This window comes from Stegostoma tigrinum, chromosome 6, assembly GCF_030684315.1.
Source record: "Stegostoma tigrinum isolate sSteTig4 chromosome 6, sSteTig4.hap1, whole genome shotgun sequence".
In the NCBI taxonomy this organism is placed as follows: Eukaryota; Metazoa; Chordata; class Chondrichthyes; order Orectolobiformes; family Stegostomatidae; genus Stegostoma; species Stegostoma tigrinum.
In genome coordinates this window covers 2,624,195-2,640,887 of record NC_081359.1, presented here as the reverse complement: position 1 = coordinate 2,640,887, position 16,693 = coordinate 2,624,195, and the positions used below count along the sequence as shown (strand labels likewise).

The 16,693-nt window shown below is 42.2% G+C and overlaps 1 protein-coding gene across 1 annotated transcript in view; it reads right to left on the bottom strand.

Annotated features, from left to right (window-relative positions):
• The window catches only part of ercc5 (excision repair cross-complementation group 5), a 113,062-nt gene that overhangs the window by 95,751 nt on the left and 618 nt on the right, over positions 1–16,693 (bottom strand). The window contains exons 2-4 of the mRNA XM_059646914.1: positions 13,289–13,915; positions 6,619–6,748; positions 2,684–2,779 (exon numbers count right to left, since the gene is read on the bottom strand). Of these exons, the coding sequence (XP_059502897.1) occupies positions 2,684–2,779; positions 6,619–6,748; positions 13,289–13,784 (722 nt within the window). The 5' untranslated portion in view covers positions 13,785–13,915. The remainder of the gene's footprint in view (positions 1–2,683; positions 2,780–6,618; positions 6,749–13,288; positions 13,916–16,693) is intronic.

Genomic DNA, 16,693 nt, shown 5'->3' with positions numbered 1-16,693 from the left:
ATGGGAGGGGGAGTTGAAATGTTTCGCGACTGGGAGGTGCAGTTGTTTGTTGCTAACCGAGCGGAGGTGTTCTGCAAAGCGGTCACCAAGCCTCCGCTTGGTTTCCCAATGTAGTGGGAGCCACATCAGGTGCAATGGATACAATATACCACGTTGGCAGATGTGCAGGTGAACATCTGCTTGATATGGAAGGTCATCTTGGGGCCTGGGATAGGGGTGAGGGAGGAGGTGTGGGGGCAAGTGTAGCACTTCCTGCGGTTGCAGGGGAAGGTGCCAGGTGTGGTGGGGTTGGAGGGGAGCGTGGAGCGGACAAGGGAGTCGTTGAGAGAGTGGTCTCTCCGGAAGGCAGACAAGGGTGGGGATGGAAAAATGGCTTGGGTGGTGGGGTCGGATTGTAGACGGCACAGTGTCGAAGGATGATACGTTGTATCCGGAGGTTGGTGGGGTGGTATGTGAGAACAAGGGGGATCCTCTGGGGGCAGTTGTGGCGGGGGCGGAGTGTGAGGGATGTGTTGCGGGAGATGCGGTCAAGGGTGTTCTTGCCCACTGCGGGGGGCAAGTTGCAGTCCTTGAAGAACGTGGACATCTGGGATGTGCGGGATTGGAATGCCTCATCCTGGGAGCAGATGCGGCGGAGGTGGAGGAATTGGGAATAGGGGATGGAATTTTTGTAGGAGGGCGGGTGGGAGGAGGAGTATTCTAGGTAGCTGTGGGAGTCAGTGGGCTTGAAATGGACATCAGTTTCTAGCTGGTTACCTGAGATGGAGACAGAGGTCCAGGAAGGTGAGGGATGTTTTGGAGATGGGCGGTGGGAGTCAGTGGGCTTGAAATGGACATCTGTTTCTAGCTGAAACCTCCCTCCCTCCTGCAAAAATTCCATCCCCTATTTCCAATTACTCCGCATCTGCTCCAGGATGAGGCATTCCACTCCCGCACATCCCAGATGTCCACGTTCTTCAAGGACCGCAACTTTCCCCCCCACCGCAGTGGTCGAGAACGCCCTTGACCGCATCTCCCACAACACATCCCTCACACCCTGCCCCCGCCACAACCGCCCCCAGAGGATCCCCCACGTTCACACATACCACCCCACCAACCTCCGGATACAATGTATCATCCTCCGACACTTCCGCCATCTACAATCCGACCCCACCACCCAAGACATTTTTCCATCCCCACCCTTGTCTGCCTTCCAGAGAGACCACTCTCTCCGCGGCTCCCTTGTCCGCTCCACGCTCCCCTCCAACTCCACCACACCTGGCACCTTCCCCTGCAACCGCAGGAAGTGCTACACTTGCGCCCACACCTCCTCCCTCACCCCTATCCCAGGCCCCAAGATGACCTTCCATATCAAGCAGATGTTCACCTGCACATCTGCCAATGTGGTATATTGTATCAATTGCACCTGATGTGGTTCCCTCTACATTGGGGAAACCAAGCAGAGGCTTGGTGACCGCTTTGCAGAACACCTCCGCTTGGTTCGCAACAAACAACTGCACCTCCCAGTCATGAAACATTTCAACTCCCCCTCCCATTCCTCAGAAGACGTGTCCATCATGGGCCTCCTGCAGTGCCACAATGATGCCACCCGAAGGTTGCAGGAACAGCAACTCATATTCCGCTTGGGAACCCTGCAGCCCAATGTTATCAATGTGGACTTCACAAGCTTCAAAATCTCCCCCTCCCCCACTGCATCCCAAAACCAGCCCAGTTCGTCCCCTCCCCCGACTGCATCCCAAAACCAGCCCAGCCTGTCTCTGCTTCCCTAACCTGTTCTTCCTCTCAGCCATCCCTTCCTCCCACCTCAAGCCGCACCTCCATTTCCTACCTACCACCTCATCCCGCCTCCTTGACCTGTCCGTCTTCCCTCCCTACCTCCTCACCTATACTCTCCTCTCTACCTATCTTCTTTTCTCTCCACCTTCGGTCTGCCTCCCCGTCTCTCTCTATTTATTCCAGTTCCCTCTCCCCATCCCCCTCTCTGAAGAAGGGTCTAGGCCCAAAATGTCAGCTTTTGTGCTCCTGAGATGCTGCTTGGCCTGTGTTCATCCAGCTCCACACTTTGTTATCTTGGATTCTCCAGCATCTGCAGTTCCCATTATCTCTGCCATGACAGTATCTTGTTTAACTCCATGTCATATTTGACATGGCCATCGCTAAACAGCTCAAGACATTCTTCAATATAAACACACAATATAAATAGGTTTGTCAGTTTTCATCTCTACCATTCATCATGTTCTGATCAAATGCTATTATTCCTAACTATTAACAATACTTTCCCTCCACAGGTACCATCTGATCTAAATGAGCGTTCCCAGTATTCCATTTATGAAATCAGATTTTCAACATCTGCAACATTTATTTTTCAGAAATTTTAGTTCAGAGTTGCTATTTGCTGAACTGTAAAGTCTAATTATTACAGGATACAGCTTCCGTTGGTACCAATGACTTAGTGCAAGTTTCACTGTCATATCTACCAGATAAAGTTAGATTATGAAAACCTTTAATGTTCATTTTACCACAAAAAATTATTATTCTATTATAAGAAGTGCTGTTGTATCAAAATTTTCTGATGTAAAGTGCCAGTCACTGAATGCTATACATAAAGCAAGCAGAACAGTTCTTTCAAAATCAATGTTGTTGATACCAAGGCTTGGCATTTAAAAATAAACACAAGCCGTACCTTCCTGTTCCACATGTACTAAATAAATAATTCCAGCATGAAACTAAAGAGGAAATTCCACATGAAGTCTTGTACTGTGGACGACTGACGCAATACCTGAAAGAGGAAACAGGAGAATTAAGGATTAATGATAGTGTGGAGCTGGGGGAACACAGCAGGCCAGGCAGTCAGAGGAGTAAGAAAGTTGACATTTCAGGTCGGGAACATTTTTCATAAATGGGGGAGGGCGAAGGGAGCTCAGAAATAAATATAGAAGAGGGGTGGGGTTGGGGAAGGTAGGTAGCTGGGTTATAGTTGAGTGCAGGTGGAGATTGGTCAGTGAGGTGGGAGGGGCGGATAGGTGGGAGTAAAGATGGACAGCTAGTATCAGGTCAAGGAGGTGGGGGTGAAAGGGACAGTTGCTCATGGGATGAGGCAGGACGTGCCATGACCAATCCTCCCCTTATTCCCGCCTCCTTGACCTGATGCAACCTGTCCATCTTCACTCCCACCTCTCTGCCCCCTCACCTATAACCATCCCACCTACCTTCCCCAGCCCCACCTCTCTTATATTTATTTCTGTGTTCCCTTCCCCCTCCCCCATTTCTGAAGAAGGGTCCCGGCCCGCAACGTCAACTTTCCTGCTCCTCTGATGCTCTCTGGCCTGCTGTGTTCCCCAGCTCCACACTGCACTGTATCAGACTCTGGTAACTGCAACTCTTACTTTCTCCAATTATGGATTAATCAATCCTTTTCCATTTCTATTAATAGTATCCTGAAGGTTTCAGTTTTAAAAAGATGTAATTGGGGAAATGATATTAATGTTTTATTCAAATACACGTTCAAGGATGAGGTACGAATGGGGTCCTTTATAGATATACATAGATGAATAAAACAGAAGTTTCACACCCGGACAACATTAACCATCAATAGTTTGTGATGAAGTCATGTGGATTATAAGGTGAGCAAAAGTCAAATAATTTCCAGTACACTCATATTTCATAATTTATTGTTCACACAGCATACCAATAAACTGTACCCACTAACCCTCAGTCTTTCTGGCTCTAATCTTTTTCCTTTGTCTACTATTGACAGCACGCCTTCAAAGACATAGAAAATAGAACAACACAGCGCAGAACAGGCCCTTCAGCCCTCAATGTTGCACCGACCTGTGAACTAACCTAAGCCCATCCCCCTACACTATCCCATCATTATCCATATGCTTATCCAAGGACTGTTTAAATGCCCCTAATGTGGCTGAGTTAACTACATTGGCAGGCAGGGCATTCCACGCCATTACCACTCTTTGAGTAAAGAACCTGCCACTGACAGCTGTCTTAAATCAATCACCCCTCAATTTGTAGCTATGTTCCCTTGTACAAGCCAACGTCATCATCCTCGGAAAAGGACTCTCACTGCCCACCCTATCTAATCCTCTGATCATCTTGTGTGTCTCTATTAAATGCCCTTAGCCTCCTTCTCTCCAATGAGAACAGACCCAAGTCCCTCAGCCTTTCCTCATAAGACCTTCGCTCCAGACCAGGCAACATCCTGGTAAATCTCCTCTGCACCTTTTCCAATGCTTCCACATCCTTCCTACAATGGGGCGACCAGAACTGCATGCAATATTCCAAGTGAGGCCGCACTAGCGTTTTGTACAGTTGCAGCATGACATCATGGCTCCGGAACCCAATCCTTCTACCAATAAAACCTAACACACCGTAAGCCTTAACAGCACGATCAACCTGGGTGGCAACTTTCAGGGATCTATGTAGATGGACACCAAGATCCCTCTGCACATCCACACTACCAAGAATCTTTCCATTGACCCAGTACTCTGCCTTCCTATTATTCTTCCCAAAGTGAATCACCTCACATTTATCCTCATTGAACTCCATTTGCCACCTTTCAGCCCAATTCTGCAGTTTATCCAAGTCTCCCCGCAACATTCTTCCACACTGTCCACCACTCCACCGACTTTAGTGTCATCTGCAAACTTACTAACCCATCCACCAATGTCTATGTCCATGTCATTTATAAAAATGACAAACAGCAATGGTCCCAAAACAGATCCTTGAGGCAGACCGCTAGTAACCGGAATCCAGGCTGAATATTTTCCAGCAACCACCACTCGTTGCCTTCTTACAGAAAGCCAGTTTCTAATCCAAACTGCTAAATCTCCCTCAATCCCATGCGTCCGCATTTTCTCCAATAGCCTACCATGTGGAACCTTATCAAAGGCTTTAGTGAAGTCCACGTACACCACATCAACTGCCCTACCCTCATCCACATACTTGGTCATCTTCTCAAAAAACTCAATGAGGTTTGTGAGACACGACCTGCCCTTGACGAATCCATGTTGACTATCTCCAATAATATTTTTGCTTGCTAGATGATTATAAATCCTCTTGCATATAATCCTTTACAAAACTTTTCCTACAGAAGACATAAGACCACAGGATTCCTGAGACAAATGTCCTTCCCATACCCCTCTACCATGCTCTTTTCCTTAAATACCATTTTTTTTTGATCATGCCAGTTTCAGAAGTCTAAAAGTAACAGGGTACTTAAGGTAGGTGATTTCAACTTGCCTGATCGGAATGTGAAAGGTTTTGTGGGAGCTGAATTCTTAAAATGCATCCAGGAAAGCTTTTAAGCCAGAATCTACAAGGCCCTGAGATAACAAGGTGTGGAGCTGGATGAACACAGCAGGCCAAGCAGTATCTTAGGAGCCTGCTGTGTTCATCCAGCTCCACACCTTGTTATCCTGGATTCTCCAGCATCTGCAGTTCGTGTTATCTCATCTACAAGGCCCTGTAAGACAGGGGGCGGTCCTGGACTTAATTTTAGCTATTGATGCCACACAGTTGTTTTAATTATCAATCGGTGGCAGACAGCGATGATAACCCTATGAGATTCAATATTGTTACGGAAAAGGACTGGAATGGGTCTGAAATTAGGCTAAGGCCAATTTTAATACAACCAGGTACGATTTGTCCTGACTGTTTGGGGGCCTATAATATATTCCCAGCAACGTGATTGCTCCTTTTGTTTTTGAGAAGTTCTACCCATAGGCTTCATTTCAGCTATTACGGCTATAATTCATTCCCTGATCAATATTGCAACAACCCCTCCTCTCTCACCCCCTTCTCTGTCTCAACTGAAGACCCTAGATCCTGGAATATCTGAGGTACTAATCTTGCTCTTCTCCCAATCATGTCTCAGAGATAGCAATTACATTTTTACCATGTTTTAATTTGAGCCCTCAATTCAGCTGACTTGTTCACTAGACTCCTTGCATTAAAACAGACACCATCCAACCATGCCAAACTTCCTTGCACCTTTACTGGCTTATAATTTGTATGCCTTTTGCTTCCTTTGTTGAGTGTTCTAATTGTGGTTGTTCATTTTCTCATGCCAAACCCCTGCCAAGTTAATAAGATTAACACCAGTTGGGCATGCAGTAGGAAATAGAAAAATGCAATTACTTTTCCTGTGTTTGTGACAAAAATAATATCAGAAAATAAACAGAACAGGAATAACCATAGAACACACTAATCTATCATCACAAACAGATTGGAAAAAATTGCTGTTACTCTCATAATTTATGATGAAAGTAAGAAAACATAGTTCCTATAACTGATCTAATTGCGATATACTGACCTATAACAATTTTAAGAAGGTACAACTGAAGATATCATTAAACCTCTATGAATATATATGTGTATAAAAAAAAACATACATCTTGGTCATTTTAAGTCTTTAATTATACAACTTTCGTCTATACATTACTCCAAATTTGTCAAGTGGCCCAAGACAGGTAGGATTTTGGATAAATATAACTGATACATATAGACAAGTTTTATTAAAACACGCAGTGCCTAGTTAAAATTCAAATTATGATTACCAAAGATTCAATAAAACAAATTACTGGCAAAAATGAATAAAATACTGACCATCTCCTAAGATCTAAAACTTTGCGCTGTTTCATTTCTTCCAGAACTGTATATAGAGAGGAATCATTGTATTTTTTGTTGTGTTTTTCCAATGGTTTCATCTTTTTTGCAGCTTGTTTCTTTAAGCCACCTGCAAAGGTAAAATGTTAATCTTTCATGATTGTAACAAAGCTATTGAATTCAAACATATAAAGTTTAAACCAAACAAGTCTTTAAAGATTAATGGAACAGGGATTGCAACAGAATCAAGATTAAATGAGGCTATATGGGTAGAACCTGAAACCAAAAAAGGGGGTAATCACATTGTTGCTAGTATAGAGGCGTCCAAACATCTGGGGAGAGATAACTGCACAGATATGTTGGCAGATCTCTGAAGTGTAAAAATATTAGGGGACTGCAACTTCCCCAATACTTACTGGGATAGACAAAGTGTGAAGGGGGTGGGGATGGACATCTGTCAGAAAATCTGCAGAACAATGGGAGTTATTCAAAAACGAAACAAGAATGCAAGACCAACACATTCCCATAATGATGTACCATGGATGTCGTCAAGGGATGTATAGGATTAGATCAGTGAAAGGAAAAAAGATATCAAAGGGTCAAAACAGTGGATGCTCTAGAAAGTGCACAGCATTTCTTGAAAAGATAAATTCGGAAAATGAAAATGGGGCATGAAAAAGCAGTGTCATGTAAAATAAAAGAAAATCCAAAAGTGTTTTATAAGTTCAGTATATTTGGAGCAAAAGGATAACCAAGGAAAGAGTAGGCCTATGAGAGATCAAAATGGCAATGTGTCTGGAGGTGGAAGATGTAGCTAAGGTTTTAAACGAGTACTTTGCATCTGTTGTCACCATAGACAAGGACAAGTAGGTATAAAAATCAGATACAGGACTGTGATACACTTGAACAAATTAGCAGCTTTGGAAGTTGATAATCCCAAGACCCAAATGAGATGTATCTCAGGCTCATTTGGGTTTTAACATTAATTTTCAAATCCTCTCTGGCTACAGGAGCTACCAGAAAACTGAAAGACAGCCAAATGTTAATGATAAACCAAGAAACTACAGGCCAGAGAGTTTAACGTCAGTGGTGGGGAAACTACTGAAAAAACATCTGCGGGACGCAATTAATCTCCACTTGGAGAGGCCAAGGTTAATCAATGATAACATGGCTTTGTCTGGGGGTGATCATGTCTGAGTTTTGCCAGATGGTGAGCAATGTATGGATGAGGATAATGTAGTGGCAGGTAACGTAGTGCTTGCAATCAACATAGACTTCACTGAGGCTTTTGATAGGGTATCATATAAGATCCAGGGCAATTCAACAAATTGAAATCAAAACTGGCTTAGTGGCAGGATGCAGACAGTGATAGTCAAAGCAGGTTTTAATGTCAAAGCCTACGTCCAGTAGGCAAACCACAGAGGATTTGACACTAGGGTTCCAGTCTGTACTAGTTCTAGTTCTACATTAATGACCTAGAAACGAAGGAAAGAACATATGAGCAGTTAATTTATGAAAATTGTTAGTTTTGGTAAATGGGGAGGAGGAAAGCCTTCGACTACAGGATGATATAAATGGATTGGTCAGATAGGGAGAACAGTGACGAATGGAATTCAATCGTGAAAAATATGAGATTTGAGATAATGCATTTTGGGAGGACTAATAAGGCAAGGGAATAAATGAGGAATGGTAGGACAGCAGGAAGTACAGAGGTCAAGAGGGATCTTGGTCTGTATGTCTATAGATACCAGAGTACAGGACAGGAAAAATAGTAATAGGAATAATCCTTGAAATTACAGGCCTGCAAGTCTCACATTGGTGGTAGGGAAACTACTGGAAAGGATTCTTAGGGACAAGGTCTCTATGCATTTAGAAGCAAATGGACTTATTAGCAATAGACAGTATGGTTTTCTGTAGCAGAGTTTGTGTCTCACTAACTTGATCAAGTTTTTTGAGGAGCTGACAAAGATGATTGATGAGTGAAAAGCAGTTGATGCCGTCTACATGGACTTCAGTAAAGCCTCTGACAAGGTCCCACATGGCCGACTGGTACAAAAGGTGAAGTCACACGGCATCGGAGTGAGCTGGCAAGAAGGATGCAGAACTGGTTTCATCATAGGAGATAGAGGGTAGTGGTGGAAGGATGCTTTTTGGAATGGAGGATTGTGACTAGTGGTATTCCACAGGGATCAGTGCTGGGACCTCTGTTTGTGGTCTACATAGATGATTTAGAGGAAAACATAGCTAGTCTAATTAGTAAGTTTGCATACGATAAAGAGTGGTGGTGTTGGATATAATGAGGAGGATTATCAGAATGGAGTTTAATCTGGACAAACGTGAAGTGATGTATTTTGGAAGATCAGGTACAGGTGGAAATTATACTGTGAATGGCAGAACCCTTAGGAGTATTGAAATGCAGAGGGATCTGGATGTGCAGGTGCACAGATTACTGAAGACAGCAGCACAGGCAGATAAGGTAGTAAAAAAAGGCTTACAGCATGCTTGCCTTCACTGGAAGGGGCACTGAGTATAAGGATAGACAAGTTATACTGCAGTTTTGCAGAACTTTGGTTAGGCCACACTTGGAATGTTGTGTACAGTTCAGGTCACCAAACTACCAGAAGGATGTAGATGCTTTGGAGAGGGATAGAAAAGGTTTACCAGGATGTTGCCTGGTATGGAGAAAGGTTGGACAGACTGGATTTGTTCTCACTGGAACACAGGAGGTTGACAGACAACCTGATACGGGTTAAGAAGATTGTGAATGGCATGGATAGAATGGAGAGTATGAGGCTTTTTCTCACGAGGTAGGGGGTCATGTGTGTGTGTGTCCGTGTGTGCGCAATGCGCTACCGATGGTGGTGGTGGAAGCAGATACAATAGCAGCATTCAGGAAACACCTGGATGAGATCCTGCAAGCAAAGACCATTTTAGTATGGTGGGGCAAAATGTGTCAGCATAGGCCTGGAGGGCTGAAGGACCTGATCCTGTGCTGTACTGTTCTTTGCTCTGGGAAGATAGATTGTTAAGGTGGCATATGGGATACTTTCCTTTAGTCAAAGCATTGAATACAAGAACAAAGAGGTTATGATGGAGCTATATATCATATTCTTAGACCACAGCTGGAATAGCACGTGCAGTTTTCATCACCACAGTTTAGAAAGTGATTGCGGTAGAGTGAGCAGAGGAAATTAACAGGCGCTTTGCCTGGACTGCAGCATTTCAACTATGCAGAGACTTTATAGGCTGGAGTTGCTTTCCTTAGAGTGGAGAAGGCTGAGGGGGAAGACCTGATTGAGCTGAACAAAATTATGAGTGGCATAGATAGAAGGAGCTTTATCCTCCTAGCAGAGGGATGAATAACCAGGGGCAGGTGGTTTACAGGGGTTCTAAAGAAAAGTTTTCACCCAGAGTGTGGCAGATATCTGGAGAACACCACTGGAAAAGGCAGTAGAGAGGGGTACCCTGAAACATTTCAGTGCTATACAGATGGACACTGGCTATGCCTTAACATACAAGACTACAGGACAGTGCTGGACAATGGACTTATAGTCAATTGGTGCTTAATGACCAGCACAGACACATCAGGCTCTGTCTATGCTGTGAAACTATTAGTCAATGACTCTTAATAAGCGCATAGGAAAAAAGAAGAGCAACCAATCAGATACTAAACTTTAAGCATGTAATCTTACCTCAAAGTGGTCTTTTTGAGCAATTAAGCATACGAAAATATGAACTAAAATCATTCAGTCCCTTATTCCTGCTCCACCACTCAATAAGATACTGGCTGATCTGTTGGTCTTTCAAATTCCACATTCCCCAAAAACCCAGGTAATATTTGACTCCCAAGCCAAACAAGGATCTATTTAGTACCCTGTGTAAGTATTCAATGACCCCTTCCAGAGAGACATAGTTTTATAAGCCTCAGAACGGAGAAAAAAAAATCCACTGAACTCAAGTTTTAAAATTGAGTTCACCCTTTCAGGACAGTGTCAACTAGATCTGGATTCATTCGCAAGAAAAAAAAATCCTCTCCACATCCATGTTGTCAAGATCATTCGGGATATTATAGACTTAAATCAATCACCCTGCACTCTTCTAAACTCCAGAGGAAATTACCCCAACCTGTCGAGCCATAAAACACTCCAGAGATCAGAGATCAATCTAGTGAAGAGCCTCTGAACTGCCACCATCTCAAACACATCATTCTGTAAATGAAGAAATACTTATGTGATTAAGGGTCATGGTTGGGATATTACTGTTAGGAATTTATAGAGCTTGTGCATCTTTACTCTGGAGTACCTGCTCTTCTTCAATGCTAAGACCACAACTAAGTGCTGACACACTAATATTTTTCAATTTGCATTTCAATTCCCTTAGTTGGAATTATTTGCATGATACAGGAATCTCCCATTTGTACTGTACATCCTCACAAGGCCTTCCTTTGCAAGCCAATGTAGGAAACAGATGGTGTTTGTTCACTTTTCATTAGAGTCAATCACTCTCTACCCCTCTCCATTATATATCCCTACATTCCCCTCCCCAACAAAAAAAATGCCAAAGTGTCTTCTTCTTTCCTCCTGCATCCTCTTCAATCTCCCCATGACCATCAGTCTTTTCATTATCTCCATCAATGATGCTACTCTTCCCCTGACCCCTATGTCCAGCCTTGGACTTCAGTTAGCGTGGCTGTCCCACCTAGGCAGGCTTCTTAATTTGATCAAACTCGTAACATTATTCACAGTCAGCATTTAAGAACAACAAACAAAAGTACACATAACAAAGATTATCTTTCAGAGATAATGGGAACTGCAGATGCTGGAGAATTCCAGGATAATAAAATGTGAGGCTGGATGAACACAGCAGGCCAAGCAGCATCTCAGGAGCACAAAAGCTGACGTTTCGGGCCTAGACCCTTCATCAGAGAGGGGGATGGGGCGAGGGTTCTGGAATAAATAGGGAGAGAGGGGGAGGCGGACCGAAGATGGAGAGAAAAGAAGATAGGTGGAGAGAGTATAGGTGGGGAGGTAGGGAGGGGATAGGTCAGTCCAGGGAAGACGGACAGGTCAAGGAGGTGGGATGAGGTTAGTAGGTAGATGGGGGTGCGAGGAAGGGATGGGTGGGAGGAAGAACAGGTTAGGGAGGCAGAGACAGGTTGGACTGGTTTTGGGATGCAGTGAGTGGAGGGGAAGAGCTGGGCTGGTTGTGTGGTGCAGTGGGGGGAGGGGACGAACTGGGCTGGTTTAGGGATGCAGTTGGGGAAGGGGAGATTTTGAAACTGAAAGATTATCTTTCAGCTTGTTGATTTGGTCAGTCTTCACAATTTACACTAGGGTTTTGTGCAAAGGTACAGCTTGTTTAAAAAAGGACCCAGTTTGTGCTCACTGAAGCTTGGAGGAAAAAGTCTATACTGACGGGGTCCTACACATAGCTGGGTTTGTAAACTCAAGCATTTCCCGTTTATGCCCAACAAGACCGCACCTAATTCCAGTGGGTTGTGGATTAATAAGTACATATAGCATCCTAATATGACTTGCCTGAAAGATTGCAAGAATTTAATAATTACAACTAATCTGCTATTAGAAAACTGATTTTTGTTTTGTTTTGCACCCTACCTAACTAAATTCTGCCATTCATCCTTCTAAAAGGGTGATTCTGACCCTTAGATCAGTTTTACATTTCACAGATGCTAATAGATCAGCTGAGTTTGCCAGTACTTTGTTAATGTCGGATTAACTGAAACATAAATACATGAAATCAAAACAATCTGGCCTTTTGATATGAATGTCAAGGTTCATTGAAATTTCAATACAAGCAATTAGAGGGGAGACCAGCTTGGTGAAATCATGTCTTCTATGTTAGCATTCCTCTCCCTAATTAAAGTATCATAAAATAGTCCTCAACCATTTTAAACATCTATGCAATTAGATATGTTGACAGCTTTGATTCTATAAGTAAAATGTAATCCGAGAACTTGCAATTCCTGTGTACCCACACGATAAAATTTAATCACTTACATTAATACAAGCTCATGATCAGGTTTGGAAAAGGGAATAAAAGACAACTTTAAATTGGCTTAAGGTCAAAAGGATGCTAGGGCACTCAACTGGCGTATATTCAAATCAGCACACGGTGGACTGAGGAAAGGGATAATATTGAAACGTATTTTTACCAAAAGGTAACTTTTTCACATGGTACGTTTAGAAATTAATTGCAGTGAGAGCGACCAATTTCATGTTTACTATTCAGTAACTGAAATTTTCAAATTCGCAAAGAAATAGGAGATCACGGAATTTGGTTGATGTATGAAAAAAGGTGATAAGTATAATCATGATTCGAAAATGAGGGAACAGTCTAAGGTAACAAATTTGACAATTTTGGTCAGATGGACACATTTAAACAAAAAATCTCAATCTGTGTAAAAAACAAGAATAAAAATAAAGATTCTTTACATGAGAATTATGATATATGAAACATCATTGAATGATAGCAATACCATAAAAATGAAAGAATAAAAGACAGAAGTAAGAAGCCAGATATTTCGTCAGATCATAAGATTTGAAAAAGTATTTTGTCCAAATTAGAAATAGCTCCATTGTACCACTTTATCTTTGGTTAAGAACTAAACTAACAAGAAGTTAGAAATTTACTGTTTGTGGGATTTTCTCACCTGTTCTACTTTTCATTTTAGATGTTATTACATCAGTTTTTAATGTATCTATTTCCCAGGCAAGCAGCTGTTTCCCACTGCTGACAGGTATAGCAACCAATTGTGCATTACCTCTATGGGTTACATCCGGAGGATCAACGTCAATGTCAACATAACTTGAATCATGTGCTGGACAACCAAGTGATGAAGTTCCATCTTGTACTGGAGCTGGATCACTGGAACTACATGGCGTATTGGCAATAACAGTGGCCTTATTTAGTAAGCCATAATCTGAGCAGACATTGTAAAACACTTCCCGCGCCCGGACCACAGGAAACATCCACAGGCCACGTCCTGTTGCACGAGAACTTAGACTGAAAGATGGAGTACCATAGCAGGAGAACAGATTTGAATTAGAAGTTCCTAGTGAATCACCAGCAGCAAGTTCATCAATGACACCGATACTTTGTGTGTTTCCGGGAGGCTTTGGTAACTGATTTTCTACAGAGTTGGGCATTGAAAGTTGCTTTAAGGTATCTTGTCTTTGGTAGACTGAAGCGGCCTTCCTCAAGCAATTGTAATTGACTCAATACTTGATTAAACAATTCGCGCATTTCAAGTTATTCATGCCTCCAACAGCAATTGAATCTAAAAGAAAATAGTATGGATAAGAAGTAATTTAGAATACAATAAAAGAACAAGATACTTATATTTTAATATATGTCCATGATGCAAATACAAAAGAAACATTGTAAAAATACATTCATTAAAAAAATGTACATATCATTCCAACATCCAATGACTATTAGCTTTGCTGCATCCTGTTCAAATCAACAAAAGGTGACAGCATTATTGACTGACTTTGGGCAATTTTTGCTTGAATTAACCAAACTAGTAAATTTTACAATGCAACCATTCTTTACAGATGGAGCAATTATTTATTCCCATTAAAATGTACTGGAAAATTTGGAAGCTAATCCTTTTTCACAAGGTCAGACATTTGTTTGAAAATTATGTCTGGGTAACATTAAAAAATATAGTGTTCGCCAGGATGATCAACATGTGAGATCTCCAGAACAATGGCCATACTAAATTTTCTTGTAAAAGCAAGTACCTTCCAGTTTGCAATATACAGCCTTTTTTTCTAAAATGCTGCAGAAATTTGAAATCTGACGTAAAAACTGAAAATCTGGAAATACTCGAAGTCAGGCAACATCCGTACAGAGAAATATGGATTCAACATTTCAGGATGTAAACTTTCATGAAAAACTTTAATGGTCCATGGCTTTAAGTGATGTCAAGGATTGGATTCTGAAAGTAATATTTTCATCTTTTTTCAGTCTGAAAGCAGCAGTTAGTTTTAAAATTACGTTGTCCATTTTAGTTTTGAATGCACAACTTAATCTCAGAAACCCTCTAGTCAGGTTTCTACCATTGCTGTAGTAACAAAACAACCCGACCAAAGTAATCAATATCATCCTTTATTCAGGGGAAATCGTTCCTTCCTGCCCTGTTTGCAGTCTTCAGCAGTTGACCTCCAACATTTTTCCTCTGCTTCCTCATTTAGTTACATTCCTTTATAGTCATAGCCAGAACATCACTTGACGACTTATCCCACTCCCATATCGTTACCCTTGAAATTTCTCCGAGGATCTATTGTTGGATCACTCATTTCTCATCAACATGCTGACCTTTCATCAAGACGTGTATGCTGAAGACACTTGGCTCCAACTTACCATCACCTCCCTCAACCACTTCACTGGCTTTCCACCCATGTGTCTCTGATTTGTTACGTTACTTATTGGACATCAAGTTCTGGATGAACAGAGATTTTCTTTAGACCAAAGCCATTGTCTTCAACCCCACTACAAACCTAGACAACAACTCCATTCCTCTCCTTAGTAGATATCAGGAGGTTGAACCAGATTATTGACATATGCCATCCTATTTGAGGCTGAGCTTTTCTTCAGACCCCATATTCTTGCCATCACCACAATCACTGACTTCAATCTCCATAACTTCACCAATATTCACCTCACCACCTGGTTACTGCTGAAACCTTGATCCGGAAATTGTTTTCAACTCAATTATTCCAATGCTGTCTTGGTTGGTCTTATGTTTGTCATCCACCATAAAGTTGGTTATTTAAAATTCGCTGCCTGTGTTCACCCACCTTTTCAGTTTGCAGACTTAAATATGTATTGCAAATTTCAAATTAAGTTTTCAAAATTCTCTTCCATGTTTTCAAGTTCCCTTTATAGTCTTATTCCTATCGCTGTAACCTTCTGCAGTCTTACAACCCCTCAAAATCTCTCTAATATTTAATTCCAAGTGCTTACAAGTCCTCGATTTTCAAAAATCAGAATCTCTTAGTGCAAACAGAGGCTGTTCAGCCCATTGAGTCCTCAATGACCCTCTGAAGAGCACCCTACCCTATCCTTGTAACCCTGCAACCTCACATCAACCATGGCCATGGTTGCACATTTTTGCACTCTGGGTGGAAACTGGATTACCTGAAAGAAACTCACACAGACACAGGGAGACTGTGCAGACTCCACACTGACAGTCACCCAGGGTGGCACTGACAGACCATAGTGTTAATCACTGCTACCAGGCCACCCAAGCCTAGATTCTAAACTCTGGAATTATCACCATGAACACGTCTACCCAAGTATCCCTTGACCTTTAAAGGTGCACTTCAAAATCTGTGCCTATGACCATGATTTTTACTCACCTGCTCTAAAGTTATATGTATCATAGTCCGAAGGTTTGTCTGACAATGTCCCAATGGGGCATTGTGGGACGCCTGCCACGTTAAAGACACCATAAAAACTAAAACAAAACGAAGAATTGAAGATGCTGGAATACCGAGCTTAAACCTGAAAATTGCCGGTAAAAAAACCCAGCCAGTCTGATAGCTTCTGTGGTGAAGTAACATTTCTAGTCCACTGCAGATGCTGGAGATTCCAAGATAAACCTGAGATGCTGCTTGGCCTGCTGTGTTCATCCAGCCTCACATTTTATTTTCTAGTCCACTGACGCTTCTTCAGTACTGCTCCTTCCGAACTTATAACAAATCAACACATAATTGTAGAACAAAAAGTTGTGGGTTATTTCATTAAAATTAGCTTGTAAATAAATTATAATGGAAAGAAATAACAACACACTTGAAGCAAAGGCTGGTAAAACGCAGTCTAGATTTAGACCTGGGAGTGGGAACAAAAAAAAGGGATAGTTTGTCAAAGAACAATTTTCAGTTCTGAAGATTGGACTCGAAACGTTAACTGTTGTTTCTCTCCCCACAGATGCTGCCAGACCTGCTTCTGGTGAAGGAAAACTATATTCGTTATTGTGCTCACTCCGTACTTGTAGCTCGTTTGACAAGAATTGCCGTTAGTCCCTCAGGATAAAATAAACATTTTATAT